The 19,893-nt window shown below is 39.3% G+C and overlaps 3 protein-coding genes across 4 annotated transcripts; 2 read left to right on the forward strand and 1 right to left on the reverse strand.

Moving 5' to 3' along the window:
* The first annotated feature begins 870 nt into the window (after nucleotides 1–870).
* On the forward strand, nucleotides 871–5,471 carry spi1a (Spi-1 proto-oncogene a). The gene is made up of 5 exons (XM_079346527.1): nucleotides 871–1,062; nucleotides 1,546–1,639; nucleotides 1,716–1,900; nucleotides 4,253–4,418; nucleotides 4,810–5,471. Exons 1-5 carry the CDS (start codon nucleotides 1,036–1,038, stop codon nucleotides 5,115–5,117), a joined length of 780 nt encoding a protein of 259 aa, XP_079202653.1. The 5' UTR covers nucleotides 871–1,035; the 3' UTR covers nucleotides 5,118–5,471.
* A 6,099-nt stretch (nucleotides 5,472–11,570) lies between these two features.
* On the forward strand, nucleotides 11,571–16,831 carry LOC306824826 (protein regulator of cytokinesis 1-like). 2 transcript variants are annotated; one of them, XM_079345195.1, is made up of 14 exons: nucleotides 11,571–11,743; nucleotides 12,332–12,464; nucleotides 12,556–12,678; nucleotides 12,764–12,997; nucleotides 13,073–13,243; nucleotides 13,338–13,487; nucleotides 13,582–13,729; nucleotides 13,821–13,957; nucleotides 14,047–14,142; nucleotides 14,643–14,789; nucleotides 14,879–14,986; nucleotides 15,100–15,207; nucleotides 15,421–15,594; nucleotides 16,310–16,831. In XM_079345195.1, exons 1-14 carry the CDS (start codon nucleotides 11,733–11,735, stop codon nucleotides 16,379–16,381), a joined length of 1,812 nt encoding a protein of 603 aa, XP_079201321.1. In that variant the 5' UTR covers nucleotides 11,571–11,732; the 3' UTR covers nucleotides 16,382–16,831. The 2 variants fall into 2 exon arrangements, with proteins under 2 accessions (XP_079201321.1, XP_079201322.1); XM_079345196.1 differs by having other exon boundaries at nucleotides 15,421–15,527.
* Nucleotides 16,621–19,767, reverse strand: LOC306824827 (uncharacterized protein). The gene is made up of 5 exons (XM_079345197.1): nucleotides 18,921–19,767; nucleotides 17,688–18,326; nucleotides 17,432–17,602; nucleotides 17,210–17,311; nucleotides 16,621–17,109 (listed from the first exon to the last, which is right to left on the reverse strand). Exons 1-5 carry the CDS (start codon nucleotides 19,029–19,031, stop codon nucleotides 16,975–16,977), a joined length of 1,158 nt encoding a protein of 385 aa, XP_079201323.1. The 5' UTR covers nucleotides 19,032–19,767; the 3' UTR covers nucleotides 16,621–16,974.
* Nucleotides 19,768–19,893: the final 126 nt, after the last annotated feature.

Here is a 19,893-nt window from a genome sequence, read left to right on the forward strand (position 1 = left end):
ACTTTTAATACAAATGAGGACAAACCTAAAACAAAAAAACACGTCAGTATTCAGTTTGCAGCTTTGCTTAATTTAAATAATAATAATAAGTTGGTGTTTTTGCTTCTTGAGGCTCTGCAGAACTTCAGGTTATATACAGATGATGATATTCTCTAACTGGGTTTTACACAAAATGCATTGGGAGGGGGGTCAGCAGCACAAAGAGGGACAAAGTGGCTTTGGACATTTGAGACATGTTCACACTGGTTTCATTCTCTCCCTCAGTACTTCCTCAATTGAGACCAGAATGCCAAATTAAAAGAGGAACAAACCCGACTCCATACTTCAGTTTTGGTTTTGGGTCCTGTGTGAAATAACCTACATGAACAAATCTTCTGGAGATAGTCAGTCATGTTGTTTTTACAACGGGGCTTAATTTTCTCGAAAAAACAAACAAACAAACAAACAAAACAATCTCTAAACCCTTTGATTCAATATTCATCCTCTGTTACGAATGAGTGCAGGTTCATTAAAAAAAAGTTGTTCTATGGACACAATGCTGCAGCTCTTTAACCGTCTAACAAGACTAACATTCAAGGGCCTGCTTTAAAAAAAAATCACACCTTATAAACAGTGTGTGACCACTTTTTGAAATGATTCCTTGTCAAAAAAAAAAAGAAAAGTGTAAAATGTTTAAAAGTAACTACTGTTAGACATACTTAGGACCATAACAAAGATACAAGTCCTTGACCTGAAAAAGAGGAAATCATCACAATAATCGTACAATCCACATCTTAAATAAAGGAAATGCGTGTTGAGTGTGATTGGCTCATACCGCTGTTTACAGCAAGCCACTAGGAACTAACTGATCATATGAATGTGACAATTGGATGTTATAAGAGTGTTCAGGGTCCGGCTTATTTCTTACTTTCAGTTCCCTCTTGTCCCCCGGTCTGGTGAAGTCAGTGCTCAGCAAGTTGCGTGTTTCTTTGTGAAGCAATGAGAAAAAGTTTTCGTTGATTCCTGGATCCTGGATTCTAATGCTGCTTTGTGTTCATGATGGACGGCTTTGTCATATCACCAGTAAGTGCTCATGCTTTTCTGGTTAGTTGTTTAACCTTTGACAAAACAATCTGTGATCATAGTTTGACACTGAGAGGATAATTTGGTTTTAGTTCAACAGTTTGTGTCGCTGTTTGGAAAAAAAAAAGAAGTTACCTCAGCAAGGTGATCCCAGTGAGATTTTGTGCATTGAATTGAGAAGAGGAGTCAGACTCAGTCATAAGGTTATGTTCGTCATGTGCGTGCATCTTATTTGCTCTGAAAATTGAGGAACATACTTATGTATGTATCAATGACAGTGACCCTAAGGTGGACCAGGTGACATGGTCTGTGAGCTTACTCAATTCATTTCCTCTTTATGTCATAATACAAAAGGGGGAAAAAAGTCTAAAAATAAAGTATGGTGTAACAACTTGCCAAGATATTTGACTTCAGTTTAACACGATAAAGAGACTGTAACCTTTTCTTTCTCTGGAATAAAATAATAATTTTCCAACTTCAAAGGCTTCAGAGGAAATCAATCGAAATGACCCCCAAGAATACAGACCCTCTGCAGAGCTGCACCCCTTCCTTACAAACGTGGGGGAGCTTTATGAAGGTGAGAAATGATTAAGCCAATAAAAACTGGTGTAGTAATTCTTACCTTAAGTGTCTTACCTTCTTTCACATTTCAGACCACAGATGGACCTTCCCCTCCGATCGTGTTCAGCCGACAGACTTTGAAAATTCTCCTGTGAATCACCTCACAGAGCTTCAGTCTGTGTCTTCTCAACAACTGATACAACCGTACCGCTACAGCAGCGAGCCTCTGGCCTACCATCTGGACCCAACACTTGGAGCTCTCTCTGTGTCACCTCAAGTAAGATCATGTAGATTGTTATAGTATGATGAACACACACTCTCTATGGTATATACTACAAGGAAATAATCAGCATGTTTTATCATATATGCACCTAATAAAACCATCATCCTAGGGTATCAAAAAGCTCCCTCAATCTAATACAGGGTCAGTTTTAAAAGAGATCTTATTGTTAGCTTTTTGCCCTGAACGATACAATAAAATCAAACATTGAAATGATAAATATAAGCTATGACGTCAAAGTTTTCTATGTTTTCTTCTATATTGCAGGTTTTACAGTGCCATAGTTTGAAACATGTCATCTATCCTGATTCCAAAATAGTTGCACAGAGCACAAGTGCCGTTCTTTATTTCACCTCAAAGTCTTCATCAACAATATTGTCGCCGCTTATCTCTCCGTCTTTGACTCTCGAGCTCGCTAACCTCCCAACTGTCATTATATTTACACTCATTTTATTTGAGGTTCAAATGATGTGAGTCATGGCAAATGTGAGTCCCATCTGATTAGTCAAAGATTCACGTAGGTGTGAGTAAACATACACATATGCGATTTTTTTCTCTAGTTATTGCTTTCCTGGTTTGTCTTTTCTGGATTTCTTTTTCTCTCACATGTGGACATTGCAGTTACTATGAAAATGCAATTACAACTGGAAAAACTGTTTGTAAAGAATGCTTTGAGGAAAGGTGTTATTTCAGACTTTTACAATTTGTTGCAGTGTAATACATCAGAAAATTCAACAAAGAAACTAATTTCTTGGAACGAAGATCTATCTGCCAATATCAGTGAACAGGATTTGGAAAGAGCATGCAGCAAAGTCCATACAATGTCAATTAATAGTCGCCTAAGGATATTACAATTCAAATGGCTAATGCGTATATATACAACACCTGTGAAATTAAATAAGTACAATAGGAACATACCAGACACATGTATAAAATGTGGCTTAAAAGGTACGTTAATACACTGTATGTGGGAATGCAGTAGAATAAAAACTTTTTGGGTAGAGGTGAAAAACTTAATTGAAAAGATCATTTTAAAACAGATCACGTTGGATTCCAAATTATTTATAATGGCTATATATCCAGATAGACATATCTTCAGTAAAGCAGAAAGTACTTTTATTGATTTCAGCTCATTGATAGCAAAAAGATGTATTGCTTTAAATTGGAAAAATATGAATGGACCTGGCGCTTCCCAATGGTTAAAACAGATGTTGGCTAGCTTACCTTTGGAAAGAATAACATATATACATAAGTCAAAGCAACAAGTATTTGAAAAGATTTGGAGGCCCTTTATTGACTTTATTAAGGACATGGATGTTTCTGATGACTTGACTAATTTTTGAATCCCTTGCAGCCATGTACTGTATCTAGTGATGATTACCTCCTAAATACCAAAGGAGAAGCTAGGTTTGTGAAAGGCCCTGTTTTATTTTGTTTTATGTTTTATTTTCGGGTTATGTTATTTCTGTTATTGCTATTCTTTCTATATTTAGTTTCTATATACAAAAATGTGATACTGAAATGCTTCGTAAATACAACTATAATTGAAATTGTATCACTTTGAAAAAACCCACAATAAAAATATTTATGGAAAAAAAATGCAATTTGATGTTCAACCCTAGGAGTGATGAGCCTGGTTGTGCTCTAGGTTTCTGCCTCTTAAAAGGCAGTTTTTCTTGCAACTGTGTTGCAAATTGTTGGTTCTTTGCAAACAGTAGTATAACAAAAATACAATACTTAGTATAACAAATAGGACGGATCTGCACCTGCTAATTTTGTAGTGTCTGAAGATAAGATTGTAGAGGCTGGTGACAAAGAATTTTGGGGCATTTCTGCCTGAGCAATGACAAACAATGGATTAACAGGAGTGCTCTCCATTAATAATGTGTCAACAAGCCGGTCATTTAATTAACTATTTGCTTCTGTTATTAAAAGATATTTATGTATGGATAGACATGCTCTATAATGAATACTGCATAGTCAAACTAGTTTTTCTTTTCTTACTTACTCTATTGCTACCAACGAAACTACGACACAGTATACTTTCTGGAGTTTCCGCTGAGAAAACATCATCAATTTTAATCATTTCAAACCATAGAGAAACAAATCTCTACAAATTTGATACGATGTTTGGGCCGTGGGGGATGTTTCTTTCACTGACTTGTCATCCACTCCACATGCTCTTGCTGAGCATTGAAATCTATTTTGAAAGCTTCTTCCTCTTTTAGTACAATGGCTGCACTTAGGCCAACTTAAATGTTAGACAGTGATAAGTGAAAAAAGCAACACTGCAGCTGTATCACTCCGTGTACAAATTTCTTTTTTACATGTTTCCACCTTCTCCTAAAGATCCCATTTTACACGTCAACCCTTTGCTACCAGTACCAACCCCCTGCCTCGCCGGGCCAGTACTATTCTGAAGAGGAGCCAAGAGCAGTCAGTCCTCCACTCGAGGTATCAGAAGGAGAGGATGAATTTGGAGACCACAACCACCCCTCCTTAAGGAGAGACACAAGTGAGTATTTCCTGTTAGTGCCAGTCTCTACCATGGCACTACCTTAACAGAGTGATCTAACTGGGAACATTTCATGCTCAGAAAATTTTTTAATGATTGTATTTGAATGATATAATAAATAGAGGAAACACTGATTTATTGTCACATTATCGATGTGAAAAACAAAACAAGTTTTCTATATTGCATTTTAAGTGGCAAATAAACTGGCCTGATTTTAGCATCTTAAAATAACTAACTGCATTTATTTCCCTTTTCCACTAATAGCTAGATATACAAAATACCTTGCAAAACCATAGTCTGACAACATGTTCTCATGCACTGAAGGTCACATAACATTTATAACTACATACAAGAAAGCATCAACAAGTCTACTTTTTTTGTTCCAATCCAGGCAGGAAGAAAATTCGCTTATACCAGTTCCTCCTGGACTTGCTAAGAAATGGTGACATGCGTGACAGCATCTGGTGGGTGGACCAGGAAAAGGGCATCTTCCAGTTCTCCACAAAGCACAAAGAAGCTCTGGCCAGCCACTGGGGTATTCAGAAAGGCAACCGTAAAAAAATGACCTATCAAAAAATGGCCCGAGCTCTGAGGAACTACGGTAAAACCGGAGAGATTAAAAAAGTCAAAAAGAAGTTAACTTATCAGTTCAGTGATGAAGTCCTGAGGAACCTGTACATGCGTCAATATCCTCACTGATGAGGGACTAACTGTCACTGAAATCACTAATCTAGGCAGGGATTTATTTAGCTTGATTGCAGCACCACGTAGTTGTCCAAGCAAGCTTTCTATTCTATTTATTTCTTTTGCTATGCACATCCTTTATGGCCTTTTCTGTCAACATCTATAAAGATCTTCTTTTCAAACTCACGAGGTTTGTGTTTGTATCTGATTGCCATAGTGACTAAGTCAGTGCTAAGCTAATCAACTTGACCACCTAGTAATTTCGTGTATGAACATTGATAATAATGTCCTGTTTATGTTAAAACAAAACTTCCAGTATATGAGTTTAAAATGCAATAAATAATACACTTAACCATGTTTTTAGAACACTGTATGTGTCCCTAGCCTGTCTTAAAAGAAATCCTATTACAAGAACAATCCATCCTCTCCTTCTTTTCCTTTTGGAGATTTTTCCCTTTGTGACATCATAAAGGAAAGTAACCTCAAGACCAGGTGGGTTGTACTCACACCCATCGCTATCGGCGGGCCATAGACTGGTATAGTAAAGACATATTTTTGTAGGCCAACCCGAAAAAATGGCGCCGGTGTTTCATTCGAAAATTCGCCTTCGGGATTTTTGCATTCGGATTTTGGATCATTGCAGAAAATAAACTCTGTGTCAAACACACGTTTCTGTCGCGTTGTTGTTTTGTTTAGCGGGATAATCTTTACAGATGAACATCATTTATATGATGTTTGAAGAGTTAATGCAGCCGAGAGAAGTAAAAAGCTAACGTTATGCGCTAGCGAACTACACCGCGGTCGATTTATAATGACATCACGACCGTTATGCTTCATTGATCTAATCAGTGGATTTGACAAGATAGCTAAACATTAGCTTAATAAGTTGTTAATTAACCTAATATTTGCAAGAACACTGAAAAACATGACTATAGGCTGTAAGGAGGATTAGGGAGAGAGTTCCTGGCGTGATGACGGTTAATGTCTGTGACAACCACCGTAGTTTCAGTTAGCTACTTGTTAGCAACCGCCGTTTAAAGTTTGTGTAAAAACTTTAAAAGTCACAAGTGGGGTCTTAGCTAACGTAGTTTTTCTCGTCCAACAAAACGTCAACATCTCTTCAGCTTGTGTTAACCACAGACCTTATTTCAGGCGTCTAAACACTAACCCATTCAAAATCCCCATTGACTTTTAGAGTTAGGAACCCATGGCGCTAAAATGCTAACTCACTTCCTGGTTTTAGGACTCAAAACTACACCAGTCTATAGGGAGCCGGGCCCGCCCGCATAAATGCTTGTGCCCCCCCCCCACTTGAGGCACAGATCTTTATTTAAAAAAAAAAAAAAAAAAAAAAAAAAAACTTATTATATTATCATAGATGCAAATTATGTTGCATTCTTTATCAGTAAACCATCAAAAATATAAAGAAACAATGGTGTGATTGTGTTTGATGGGAATTTACACTCCAACAGCCTGTCACGGACTGACTAAAAAGAAAGTTAAACTACGTACGTGATGTAGCCTACGTCACTGTAGCCACTTGACTTAAGCTGGGCTCTTGTAATATAGCCATCAGTAAGGTCCTTTACCTGCTTTTTGTAAACATAACAATGAGCATGGTCTTGTTACCTGCTCTTTTGTTAATGTTAACAGACAAACAGTAAGGTCCTTTACCTGCTTTTGTAAAGTGTCTTGAGATAACGCCTGTTATGAATTGACGCTATATAAATAAAGATTGATTGATTGATTGATTGACGTTACTGCGGATTTTTGAAAGCTGGATGAGTTTTTGCCGGTTTACTCACTTAATTTCGCCATGGATATCCGTATAAATCCAGGCTATGCCGACTGTTCTCACAGCACACACATTTGCCCTAACTTTAGGAGCTTCTATAGTCATGTGTGAAAACTCATTTTCCAAGCTCCAAAGCGTCTTCTCAGAGCATCGGCGCAGTATGCTGCTCGGAAGCAAGGCCCAGTGGATTCAACTTGCTTTTAAAAAAGAATCTTAAACAAGTTTATGTATTGATGGAAGGATGAGAAGGTTCTCTGACGCTGCATCCAGCAGTACTGACAGGAGGACTGGTGAGAGGACAGTGCTGCGCTGCTGCCACTCAAAGTACCGGTAGTTTAAAAGTCTGTGTGCGTGTGTGTATCACATGTCAATGCATATCCCTCTGTTGACTGCTTTAAAATGCAATGTTTGAGAGATGCTTCGATGTTTCATCTAATATGTTGTATAGTCAAGTGTGTTATGGATATTCATCATAACATTGCTTATGTGGTGTAGGCTATAGGTTACACTGTAAAAAGAGATACACATTAACTACTCAATACAATTGAGGCAGCAGATTGCACACATTATTATTGATTACATCTAACTTTGTTAAAAGTTGAGTTAATATAACTCAAGTCAGTTGCTAAAGAATAACCTGTTTAAGTTGAGTAGATAAAAACAAAGCACACAAACAAATTAACCAAATTTAAACAAAAATATTAAGTAGATGTCACGGTAAAGAGCTGGCAGCAGAGACGCCACAAATATATCAAGCATTTGTCTTGATCTGTATAAAAGATGTAAACCAGTCGAGGGATGATAGTGGCAATAATGATGACACGCCTCTTTTTTTTTTACCTTCGTTGAACCCGCCTGCCTCCCACACTCACGATGATGGGCCGGCGGGGAGATCGGAGGTCGCGGCGACTGTAAAGAACTTTTATGTTACTTCAACTTATCACAGTTTACAATAGATAGGCACTATAGATGATAAAAGAACTAAACTCTGCATTTTAAAGACTTATAATATCAGTGCGACAAAGAATGCAACTTCATTATTCTGTAGGCTACACACAACTGCCTAAAACATGCTTTAATGTGATGTACAAAATAAGTGTAACCGAGCGGTGTTTATGACGCCTATACTTATTAAACTATAAAATAAAGAAATACGGAATCGGGCATGAAGTGAACACACGTCTCCTCCTTTATTGCTGCACACAGCCGAACACGGCGGGAGCACCCCGCACGGGTCCCCCAATCACACACTTCCGTCCCTTGAACCTTTACAAAATAAAAGCCAACTCGCATAACATAATAAAATAGCTTACATAAGCAATACAAACTTAAAAACGATTGAAACAAGGTTAGTGTTATTTGTAAGGGCAATGTCAACATGAATGCCATGCTATCAATAGATAGATAGATAGATAGATACTTTATTGATCCCGAGGGAAATTCAAGAAGTATCTTCAGTAGCATGGCTGCGGGAGACTTCTTGTGGACAGTAACATCTGTCTTCTTGGAAAACCTTTGAACCAAATCAACAAGACATGTTAGTTAAGATACAACAGCCAAAGTGGTCTAACTACACTTTGAGAGGACAAAGATGACAAGATACATGAATAGATACAATGATATGCAAAAGTTTGGGCACCCCCATAAATTTTCATGATTTTCCTTTATAAGTCATTGGTTGTTTTGATAACAAATCTCAGTTAAATATATTATATAGGAGACAAACACAGTGATATTTGAGAAGTGAAATAAAGTGTATATGACTGAAAGTGTGCAATAATTGTGTAAACAAAATTAAACATGTGCATAAATTTAGGCAATTTCATTGATTTCAATACCTTTAGCATTAATTATTGGAACTCAAAATTGGTTTGGTAGCCTCAGTGAGCCTTCAGCTCCATACACATGTTAAACTAATCACGAAAAAGGGTATTTAAGGAGGCAAATTGTAAGTGTTTCTCCTCTTTGCATGTTCTCTGAAGAGTGGCAACATGGGAGCCTCAAAACAACTCTCAAATTACCTGAAAACAGTGATTGTTCAACATCATGGTTTCGGGGAAGGTTACAGAAAACTACTTCAAAAATGTAAGCTCTCATTTTCTGTGAGAAACATTGTGAGGAACTGGAAGAGCACAGGCACAGTTCTAGTTAAGGCCCTAAGTGGCAGACCAAGAAAAATCTCAGATAAGCACAGGCGAAGGATGGTGAGAACAGTCAACCAACGGACCAGCTCCACAGACCTGCAACATCATCTTGCTACAGATGGTATCACTGTGCATCGTTCAACTATTCAGCAGCGCACATTACACAAGGAGATGCTGTATGGAAGTAAGTAATGCATAAAAAGCCTGTTCTCTTAAACCACCACAAACAGAGTCACTTGAGGTGTGCTAAAGCACATTCGAACAAGCCAACTTCATTTTGGAATAAGGTGCTGTGGACTGATGAAACTAAAATATCGTAATTGGGCAAACCAAGGGATGTTATTCATCGCGGAAAAAGAACACAGCAGGAGAAACACTTGCTACCTACAGTAAAATTTGGTGCCGGTTCCATCATGCTGTGTGGTCAGAGCAGGGACTGGGAATCTTGATGAAATTGAGGGTCGCATGGATTCCACTCACTATTAGCAGATTCTTGAGAACAATGTCCAGGAATCAGGGACAAAGTTGAAGTTGCGCCAGGGCTGGATCTTTAAATAAGACAAGCCGCCTCCCAAATAGCCGCATGTTTATACTGTACCTATTTAAGAATATTGTTAGTCAGCACACTCTACAGTAAACGCACCTTTCCCCATCTGACCTTTACCCAGTAGTCTCTAGAGGAAAATGTAAAGGTGTATGATGAGATTGAAAAAAAAAAAACTCAACAACCGTTGTGAAAAAAATGTGATGACAACAAAGGATATACTTGTCAGTGAATTTCATGGTAGATTGCTCAGGTTTAGGTGGCAGACATTCAATAGCAGTAGATAGATAGATAGATAGATAGATAGATAGATAGATAGATAGATAGATAGATAGATAGATAGATAGATAGATACTTTATTGATCCCGAGGGAAATTCAAGGCATCCAGTAGCAGTATACAGACAGGCAGGACACAAGTCATTAGTTACAATACACACCCGCTGTCCCCCCTCCCCTCTGTATACAATAATCCCCCAAACAAGATTTAGCAGCCCCTATGTGACTAAGAGTAAACATAATTATATGTTAAACCTGTGCAGTTAGCATTAGCAATTAGACTTAAAACTTATATAGCATAATGTACATAACCTGTGAGGAGAGAAAAACATGTGTTGGTTAAGAGAGACCTGTAAACAGTTAAAGAGCCTTAGAAACAAAGTGCTGGCCTTCTAGAAACTAGTTACATGTGCATGTACAGAGGTGTTTGAGGTAGTGCCAGAGGTGTGAGTACAGTATGGGGCCTTCAGTCATGTGAGACAGAATCTGAGGAACAATGAACGTTTTATTCACGTTGATTTTAGTAAGAACTACTCCTGTAAAGTATTCTCCAGAAATCCAGTCGTCACACTTCGGAGGATCACACCAACATGCAACCTTGAATAATAGAGTGTTGTCACTGAAGAGTAACCTGACTTTCTGCACCATCTCACCTTCCAGGCAGCAGGATCCCCCAGCTATCTGGGCCCACCTCAGTCCTATGTTAGACACGGTGAGGGGAAAAATGTCCTCTGATCAATAGCCTCTGTGTCTTCAGCGACGGCCCATAAACAAAAAGGCAACTTTTATCTCCTGTCCAAAGAAAAGGCTTCAAAAGCCTTGGGATTTCTTTAAGGCTTGTCATGGCAAGGCGGCTCCAGATGGTGCTGGAGGCAGCCTTAAAAGACCAGCTGACAAAATTGTCCAACATTCATTAGCCTCGGAGAAAAGGAAAGCGCACATTCATTTATTAGAGTGGATCATCTACATGAGACAGAGAAGCGTCAATATCCAATCCCCACCCATCAACCCTCATTAATCACCTGTAAACTTTAATTTACTTCTTGGATTGACCTGCAGTATGGCAGCCTTTTGATCCTGTTGGTCCGTTCTATGAAGGTATCAAAGGAGTCAGCACAGACCTCTTCTCTTACTCTGACAGTAGCCTACTGCTCATATCTCAGTTATCTCTAACACCACTGTCACAGATACGGGAGGATGGGGAAGTGGATTTATTATCAAAACAAATACTGATTAACACCACCAGGGAACACATTGGGAAAAAAAACCCAACTTGGGTGAAGTGTCATTGTTTGATGACAGAGCGTAGAAAAGAGATGAGTCGCGAGTTCAACCCGGCTTGCTCGCTGCATGTTTTTTGATGTTTTTCTGTGGGGCTTTTTTTTGACAACTTTCTGTACTCTGTCTCTTTTTACTCACTGGCCTACAGCATTTCATTTGTGGCTGTTGTTTTCTAAATGTTTTCTTTCACTGAAGTTTCATTTCTGGATATGTGATGCTTCTGCTGTTTGCTTTGTGTTGTTGCAGCACGTATGTATTGTCTTTTAATTAATTTTGAGAGTTTGCGTTTGGTTTTGAATGTGCATCGTTTCTGAGAATGCTGCGCGTTTTTCTAAACGTTTGTCGTTTGGTTTTTAATCAATTGTTGCGCCGAGCGTTTGACCCATACCGGCCACCTTAGTTTCCGTTCCGACGTCACTCGAAGCATCCAATCAAAGCTCAGATGTTGTTTCGGTGCATATTTCAAACGCGGCCGGGTAGCTGTTGAAGACGTTCAGTGTAAAATCGTTATTTTTTTATTTTGAACACAACTTTTTGTTTGTGAGGGAAGAATATTTTAACGCGTTTTGGCTAAAGCTACAGCGTCAACATGAGAGTGAGGTGAGTACTTAAACATGTTTTATTAAGCCTCTCTTGTTGACGATAATAATAAGTCTTTTTAACCGACGCTTCCTGATTAGCCTGTTGTTTTTAGATGAAGCTAGGTTAGCTTTAATGTGAGCATACACATCTGAATCATCGTAGGACAGAAGACGTCCATGTGTGCTGCGATGAGGTATTTTTAATATAACTATCATAAAGCTAATTTGTATCAACTGTTTTTTTAATAGTTATAATACAGCTTTGGAAAGCAAGCTAAGGTTAGCCTCCGCAGTAGATGACAGACTTGTGTTATCTAATGTTAGCTGCCTGCTGCTAACTAAACAATCAGTGAAAGACTTTTATCCCAGACTAGTTTGATTGTTTATAACCCCAATTGCTGACCGTGTCGAACTACTGTTGTCTTTATCATTTAATTCTATTTTTTCTCCCTTTATTTAATTTAAACTTGATCAGCAGTTTTTTTTTTAACTTTTTTTTGTTGCAATATTTTATATTTCCTGTTTTCCTGTTTTTTTTTTTTGAGCTGCTGTGACAACCAAATTCCCCACATTGCTGGATCAATAAAGTTTATCCTTTTCCTTCCAGTGAAGTCCACGCTGCAGAGTCTGTTGCCTACCTCCAAAGATCACTGATCAGGCTAAAAGACATTTGGGAAGAAATTGGAATTTCAGAAGAGCAACGACTCCAGAGAACCAATGAATTTCACCATTACATTAAAGTACATATCATATCAGATACAATAAAACAATAAACATCTGGTTATGAAATTGAATAGCTAACAACATGAAATGGTTTTCCCCCTTGTGCAGAATTTCGTCGACCTCATGATTGTTGAAGAAGAGGAACTCAAAGAGAGACTGCTGAAGAGCATTGAGTCTTGTGTCAAGGAACTTCATAATCTGTGCAGTGAACTTCAGCTGCCGCACTTCGAGGTGAAGTCTTACCTGGCTATTTAACTTAAGCCTGTGTTGAAATATTACAAATAGGTTTGGACTAACTTTCTTGATTTCCATGAAGGAGGAGGATGGCTGGACCATGTTGCAGATGGAGAAGAATAGCCGCACCCGTCTGGAGTTGATGAGGGAGCAAAAGAGGAAAAGAATGGAAGAGCTTAAAAACCTAATTAGCAAAGACCGGGAGCTGTGTGATCTTATGTGCACTACCCCATTTTGCATTGACCAGGAATCTATCCCATCACTGAAGCAACTGGAGTCATACAATGCCTATCTGGACGATCTGACAAAGGAAAAGGTGCTTCTTCCTTTCTTTCTTTTTTTTATAACCTACATTTTCTGATAAGGGTTATGACAAGTTTTATCTTTTCAGGAGCGTCGCCATGATGAATTTGTAAGTGTCAAAAAGCAGATCAGTGCGTGCATGGATGATTTGGAGCGGCAGCCAAATACCAGTTTTGAGATGGATGTGATGTGTGAAGATGAGGAGGCATTTTGTCTGTCCACTGACAATATTGCTGCTCTTAAACTGCTCTTCAATCAGGTGATTTTTGTGTTCATTCACAGGTTTGTTTAATCTCTAACACATGTATTAAATCAAATGATAATGGATGTATGATTTTGATGCCATCTTCCAGTTACAAGAAGACAAAGCTGAGAATGAGCTCCACTGCTGTTCTCTCCGCGCTAAGATCCAGGAGCTGTGGGAAAGACTTCAAATTCCCCAAGAAGAGAGAGAAGCCCTTTCAGAGCACATGGTCAAGTCAAAGAAGAGAAATGTTGAGGCGGTAAGAAGCTCCAGACAATCAAGTAGTGGTTTTTCACAAAAACCTTGTAACACCTCCATAGCAATTGTTAATATTGTGCAATTTGTCTGTTCAGCTCCAGACAGAGGTCCAACGTCTAGAGGTGCTTAAAATGCAGAGCATGCAAAGTGTTATTGAGGCCATCAGAGCGGAGATCGCCCTTTTCTGGGAGAGATGCTTCTACAGCCAAGAACAGCAGCAATCCTTTTTTTCATATCATGCAGGTACATGAGCTGTTGTTCAGTGACAAAGTCCTTGTAGGGGTTCACAATCATTAAGAGGCTGTGGGTTTCAGTGCATGTTTTCTTTCAACAGAGGATTTCACTGAAGAGCTTCTCGAGCTGCACGAGGCAGAGGTCAGGACACTGAAAAAGTACTACGAAGACCACCGAGAGCTCTTTGAGGGTGTCACTAAATGGCAGGAGAACTGGACCCTGTACATGGAACTTGATGTAAGTGCAATTCTTGAAAACTTACAATGAAAATACTTTTTTTTTTTTTTAAAGTCCTGTGGTGTTTACATGTGTTATTTCCATGTCAGAAAAAGGCTAGCGACCCTGCAAGGTTCAACAACAGAGGCGGGAATCTTCTGAAAGAGGAGAAGCAGAGAACTGACCTGCAGAAGAGTTTACCTAAGGTGAGGAAATGTTTGGCAGTGATGAATGTTGTCAGTAAATACAAAAACCGGACTGCTATGTAAGCCAGTTTCTGCGCGAGTAAATATCTGCTTCAACGCAGATGAAATGAGATGAATTTGGAATGAAGCAGACGAGTTCAAGAAAAACGTTTGTGAGATTTTGAAACGGCTGGCAGTTAAGAGTATTACCAGAGTTCTCCAACAGATGGGGAAAGTAGAACCTCAACAACCTCAGAATATAGAACCTCTGAAATCTAACAGCTGTGCACCAGACTCAAACATTGGATTGGTGATTTAGAATTGTACAGAATGAGAATCGGTTTTATTGCCAAGTACATTTACATATACAAGGAATTTGTCTCTGTGCGAAAGAGAAAACATGGCTAAATTAAGTACTTGAATAAAATATGAGAATTAACAATGTATAAAATAGTTTAAAAATGTGACGAGTAACCAATGGTGGCTGAAAGCCCTCTGTAATGTATTTTTATTTGTTCCAGCTGGAAAAGATTCTGAAAGCTCAAGTAGATGTTTGGGAGCAGGAAACTGGCAAAGAATTCCAGGTCAATGGACAGAAATTTTTGGAATATGTGCAGCAACAGTGGGATCACCATCAGGCTGAAAAGGAGAAAGAGAAACTGGAGAGGGTATTTCATTTATATTGTTTTAAAAACAAATAGTGTTTTTTAAGTTTCCAGTGTTTTCAATGAGGGTCATTTGCTTTTGTTTTAAACAGCAACTAAAGAAAACTAAACAAACACAGGAGGACATGTTGTATGGAACTGCAAGAACACCAGCCAAAAGGAGGATAGCGGGCACACCCACTCCTGGAAAAGTGAGGAAGGTAAGGTTTTATTTTGTTAGTTTTTCCCATATGTGATTCTTAATGTGCCTTGGAACCCCGGCAAGTGGATGGAATCCAAGTGTGACCCACCTTTTTCTGCTCTTTCCATTTAGCTCAATGGCACGTCGACCCTCTCCACTCCAAACAGCTTTCTTAATTCAGGCCTCGGTGGAACCATATGCCAGTCCTCCATCCAGAAACCCCCTTTGTCTGCCAGCAAGGTCAGCTCACTGTCTTCTGTTTGGCTGAGCTCACTTAGGAAAAGAGTTCAAGCCCTTTGAGATAAGAATGTTTGGCCTTCTATTTGAGTCTCTTGTTTGGCTCCATTCTGTATAATAGTAGGCTTAGGCAGCATGTAAACATCTTTTTTTTTTTTTTTTGCTTTAAACCAAAAAGGTGGCTAAACGATAATGTTGTTGATGGTTTCGTTGTAGGGTCTTGGCCTGCGAACCCCTGGGCAAGGAAGGACTCCTCGTGCACTAGACCGAAACAAGGAAAATCTCTCCCATCTCAATAGAAACACTCCAAGTGGCATACTAAGGTCTCAGGATACTCAAGATCACACCATCACCTTTAACTCTGTTGCTGGCTCCTATTCGGAATTTGCGGTAAATGCGGTTTTACATCTGTTAAGACTCGAACTATAAAAATTAGCACAATCTAATATTAAAACAAACTTATTCAGGATAACATCAGTGTCATGGAGAGGTTTTTAATACATGCTACCGTAAAGTTTGTAGGGTTAGTCATCACTACAGTTGAAGCTAATGCTAAAATGACGTCTAAGTCCACAACATGACATACATGAGTAAATCTATGCATGTTTTTTTTTCGACACATCTAGAAAGGGGAAAAGAGATCACTAACAATCTCTTCCTTTTTTAAAAAAAAAAAAAAAAAAAAACTTAAAGGAAACTTTGAATGGTGAAAAAACAGCATGTGCATAGCTCTCTGCTGAGACGGCATCATTCTAATTTTCTTATTTTAATTGGAATTACATGTTCAGATACTGCTTTGATAGAAGATACAAACCGAACACGTGGACTCTTTGAAGTTCAGTAGGTTATAAAATAGTGAAAGAGGTCCAATTGCGTTTTTTTTAAATCTAAATAAAACCAAAGGCTCGGCCGCCAGGCTTTCTAGGCCACAGTTTAACCTTCCAACACATTGCTGTGATGTCTAGGTTTCACAAAGGTATGAGGCATCATTCTTTCGTGCTGCACCCTGTCAACACATTGACATCCATCATGTCACTTGTCTTAACATCTCCACAGATTAAATATGGACAAAGATACTGATGTTTGCTTTGACTTTTCTTTACAGAGAGACCTCTCGAAAGCTTCCAAATCGAATGTGAAGTCAGGACTGCTGAACTCCACTGTCAGTCATCACTGATGGCTCAGTTTACAAGCCTCGCAACAGTTTGGTGTGGTTTTTATATAGAGGACAAGTGGCGTGAGGGGGAAACCTTGATGTCAACTTCTTGCATACCTTGTAAATATTTGAATCTGTGTGAACATCTTTTGGTCTTTCTCCATCCTGTTTTTAAGATTTTATCAGCCTTTTTATTGAAGCAGTTCATGATGTGTTTTTGTTTTGAAAGTTAATGACATTTGCACCATGGTGGTTGTGGCTTTTTATTTTACTTGTTAGAGGGCTGGGCAGCCTTTTAACTGAAACATGACTATAATCTAGAGCACTACATTGTGTCAGTACTGTAGCAGTTACTTAGTGCACAATGATTTTCTTTCTCCAGCTGGAATGACAGCTCTTCACAAATAGAATATTTTCAGTGCTTTTTTTGTAATAAGATGTAAATAAAAAGGTTCATTCCTTTCTACCCTTTTTCCTGTGAAATGGTCATCTCTGAGTTCAAGTTGTGTCATATTAATCTGCTTCTATCACCACTATTTGATGTATCATAGTGCTTTTCACATACACACTAGACGTAAGTTATCCTGTAACACAACAGATACGAGATGTTCTGTTTATGCCATGCGTGTCATGAGTTCTTCAAGCGCTCGCTCACGGTGATTTTCATGTACAAGCAGCACTTCTTTGATGGCACTTTGCTGAAAACCCATCTCATTAAACTGTGCCAGGAGGTGCAAGAACTCTGCAGCCTGGAATCAAAAGTAGGGGGGGGGGGGGAATACAATCATGCACATTACAAGTTATTGCAAATTATGTTGCTGTTGGCGCATAAACAAGAGTGGGAGTAACCTTGCTTTCACAGTTCTGAAACATCTCCATGGCCTCCTCCACCTGTGCTTCGTCGTAACCGAGCTCACAGAGACGGTAACTTGCTGCCAGGTACTTCAGGATCTGTTGATTAGATACATATGGATGACCTGCACAGTTGAGAGGAGACTCGAAAATACATAACTCATCTGTTTTTGGTTTGAAACCATGATTTACAACTTCTAAACCTGTAAAGGTATATACCTTATCTGGGCTGTGAAAACCAGTCTTCTGAAGAGCCAAAATGGCTGTGCGCAGAGGGTAGCCTTTCTCTGTGATGGTTTCAAGTAACTCCCTCTCCTCTTGGCTGAGCGCTGACATCAACTCTGCTGCAGAGTCAAAGAAAACCCCACAGGAGCTGCCTGTCCTCAGGCCCTGATGGTGAGGAAGAACAAATATGTGGTTGTTTCAAGGACAAGGAAGAACGTTTTATGCCATTTTCTGGACAGAAAGGACAAACCTGTTTGTGATGTTTGACCAAAGGCCCTGCAGAGGAAGGTCGTATCTGTTTTAGCCTGACTGGAGGAAGAACAGCTGGAGGTGGGTTTTGTGAGTATTTTCTGACCACAGATCTAAGTGAACTTGTCTTCTTTTTGTTGTTTTTTGGGCCATGTGGAAGCGGGCTGGCCTGCTCAGACCTGTGCTGCTCGAGGGCTCGCAGAGGTAGTCTGCTGTTTTGAAGAGAAGGTGAGGAGCCTCTAGGTCTTCTGAGGCCCTGAGATGACGCAGGCCTATAGTGATGAGAGGAGACTCTGGAGAGCGGGTCTTTAGGTGCACTGTTCCAAGGCAATTCTCTGCTCGTGATGGGGCGGTGTGTATCTTCTGCAGAGGAGCCTTCATTATCCTCAAAGTAACCTTCTTCATCCTCAGAGTCAGATAAGAGGAACCTGACAGTACAATGACGCTGCCAGCAAGAGTCTTTAGAGTTCAGGCTGTTACTGCGGGGTCGGGCTGAGACCAGCCAGGGGTCACTGCTCCTGCGTCTGGTTCTGCGACTCTTTTGAGGAGTGCTTAACATCAGCCAGTAGGGGGGGCAGGAGGGAGCCAGAGTGTCCAGTTGTTGCTCAGTTAAAATCAATTTCTCTAAGTTGAATCCATACTACAGGGGAAAAGAAAAAAACAATTATGAATTAAAAAATAGACCTAGAAAAAGCAGACACGTTGATTCACTTCCTGCATCTTGAGTGCAATGTCCTCAGAACCTCTTAATGGAATTTAAATATTTAGGCATGTTTACTTAAAGACAAATGCCAAAGAAATAACTTTAATTAGAAATGCAGAAAACATCCAAAGGAAATGCAAATTGAGGGACAATCTGGGATTATCTGGCACACAGATTCATACAGAATAAGCAAGCCTCAACATCCCAGTAAGAATGCAATACTTATAACCTAACATTGTTTTGAGAATCATTTAAAAAATCTAAAAAATTAATTGAATGAGGAGTGCCAAGAGGCCAAGAGGTAATGATGGATGGAGACTATAGTTCTCATGGCAGCTATGGCTTTGAATCTGACCTCAGCTTCTCTCAGCTGCCCTGTCCAATAAAGGCCAACCAGAAGTTCTTATCATGCCTTCAAAAGTAATTATCAAAGACAAAAGTATCACATCCAAAGCCACTCAATTGAATCGATCATTGCTATCTTAAAATCCCAGAAAGACATTCAGCTTAGAAAAAAATAATGCATACAACCTCAGTGTCTCGTAGGATCCGACCACAGTCCTGGTATGGGGATGTCTGGGGCTGTCGCAAGCTGCACTTCATCCCGCAGCGGACCAAGGGGGGTCTGAAACGGGACGTCATCTAGAGGATTCATTTTCTCTGACACCCACCTGCTTAATTGGATTTATTTGGAGTTCAATAGTTTTAAGTAAAGGAAATACTAATAATTACAAACATGTTGACACTTACTTTGTCAGGCGTTCTCTGTCCTGTCCACAGACCCTCTGACACGCTAATATCATTACACGTGATAAACCTCTTCGCTGCTAATCCTCTGACATCATCCGGGAGTTGTTTATGAATAATACCACAGACACTTACTCTGCATCCATAATCATAATAGACATGTATACAAACATGTACTACAGTATTATCACAGCTCTTTGAAACTTGCCTGAATATCGCATGATACATTCATTTTGGACTTTTGCTACATAAATAGACATCTTTATTTATAACATTGTATCTGTATTTTATTGATTGACACTTTTTCCATCTTTGCGTTTACCCATGTTTCAGACAGTGGGACTTCCTCATTTCAGTTTGGACTTGGAGAGGTGGTGGGGGGGGGGGGGGGGGGGGGGGGGGGGATTAGGACAGTGCTGAGTTATTGGAAAGATGACAGCACAATACTTTCCAGAGATTAGCTGATTATATAAGGGGGAAGGCATAGCAGGTGGAACAACACTTATGTTTCAATGACTGATCAGTGTTTGAGAAATAAATGAACACAATTTGTTTCGGTAAACATACAAGCTCTTCTTGTCAACAGTCAAGTTCTCATACAAATTAAAATTCTGTGTAGAGATCACATTTTATTTGTATATAATTTTAAACAATCACAATGAATGGAGGTTCACAAACTTTAGGGTTGGGGGTGTGGTGACAGGTTCTGTAACAGACCTCTGAAAACAGAAAAACAGGAAACTTAAAGAAAAGGAAA

Source organism: Symphodus melops, assembly GCF_947650265.1.
Source record: "Symphodus melops genome assembly, chromosome: 6".
Classification (NCBI taxonomy): Eukaryota; Metazoa; Chordata; class Actinopteri; order Labriformes; family Labridae; genus Symphodus; species Symphodus melops.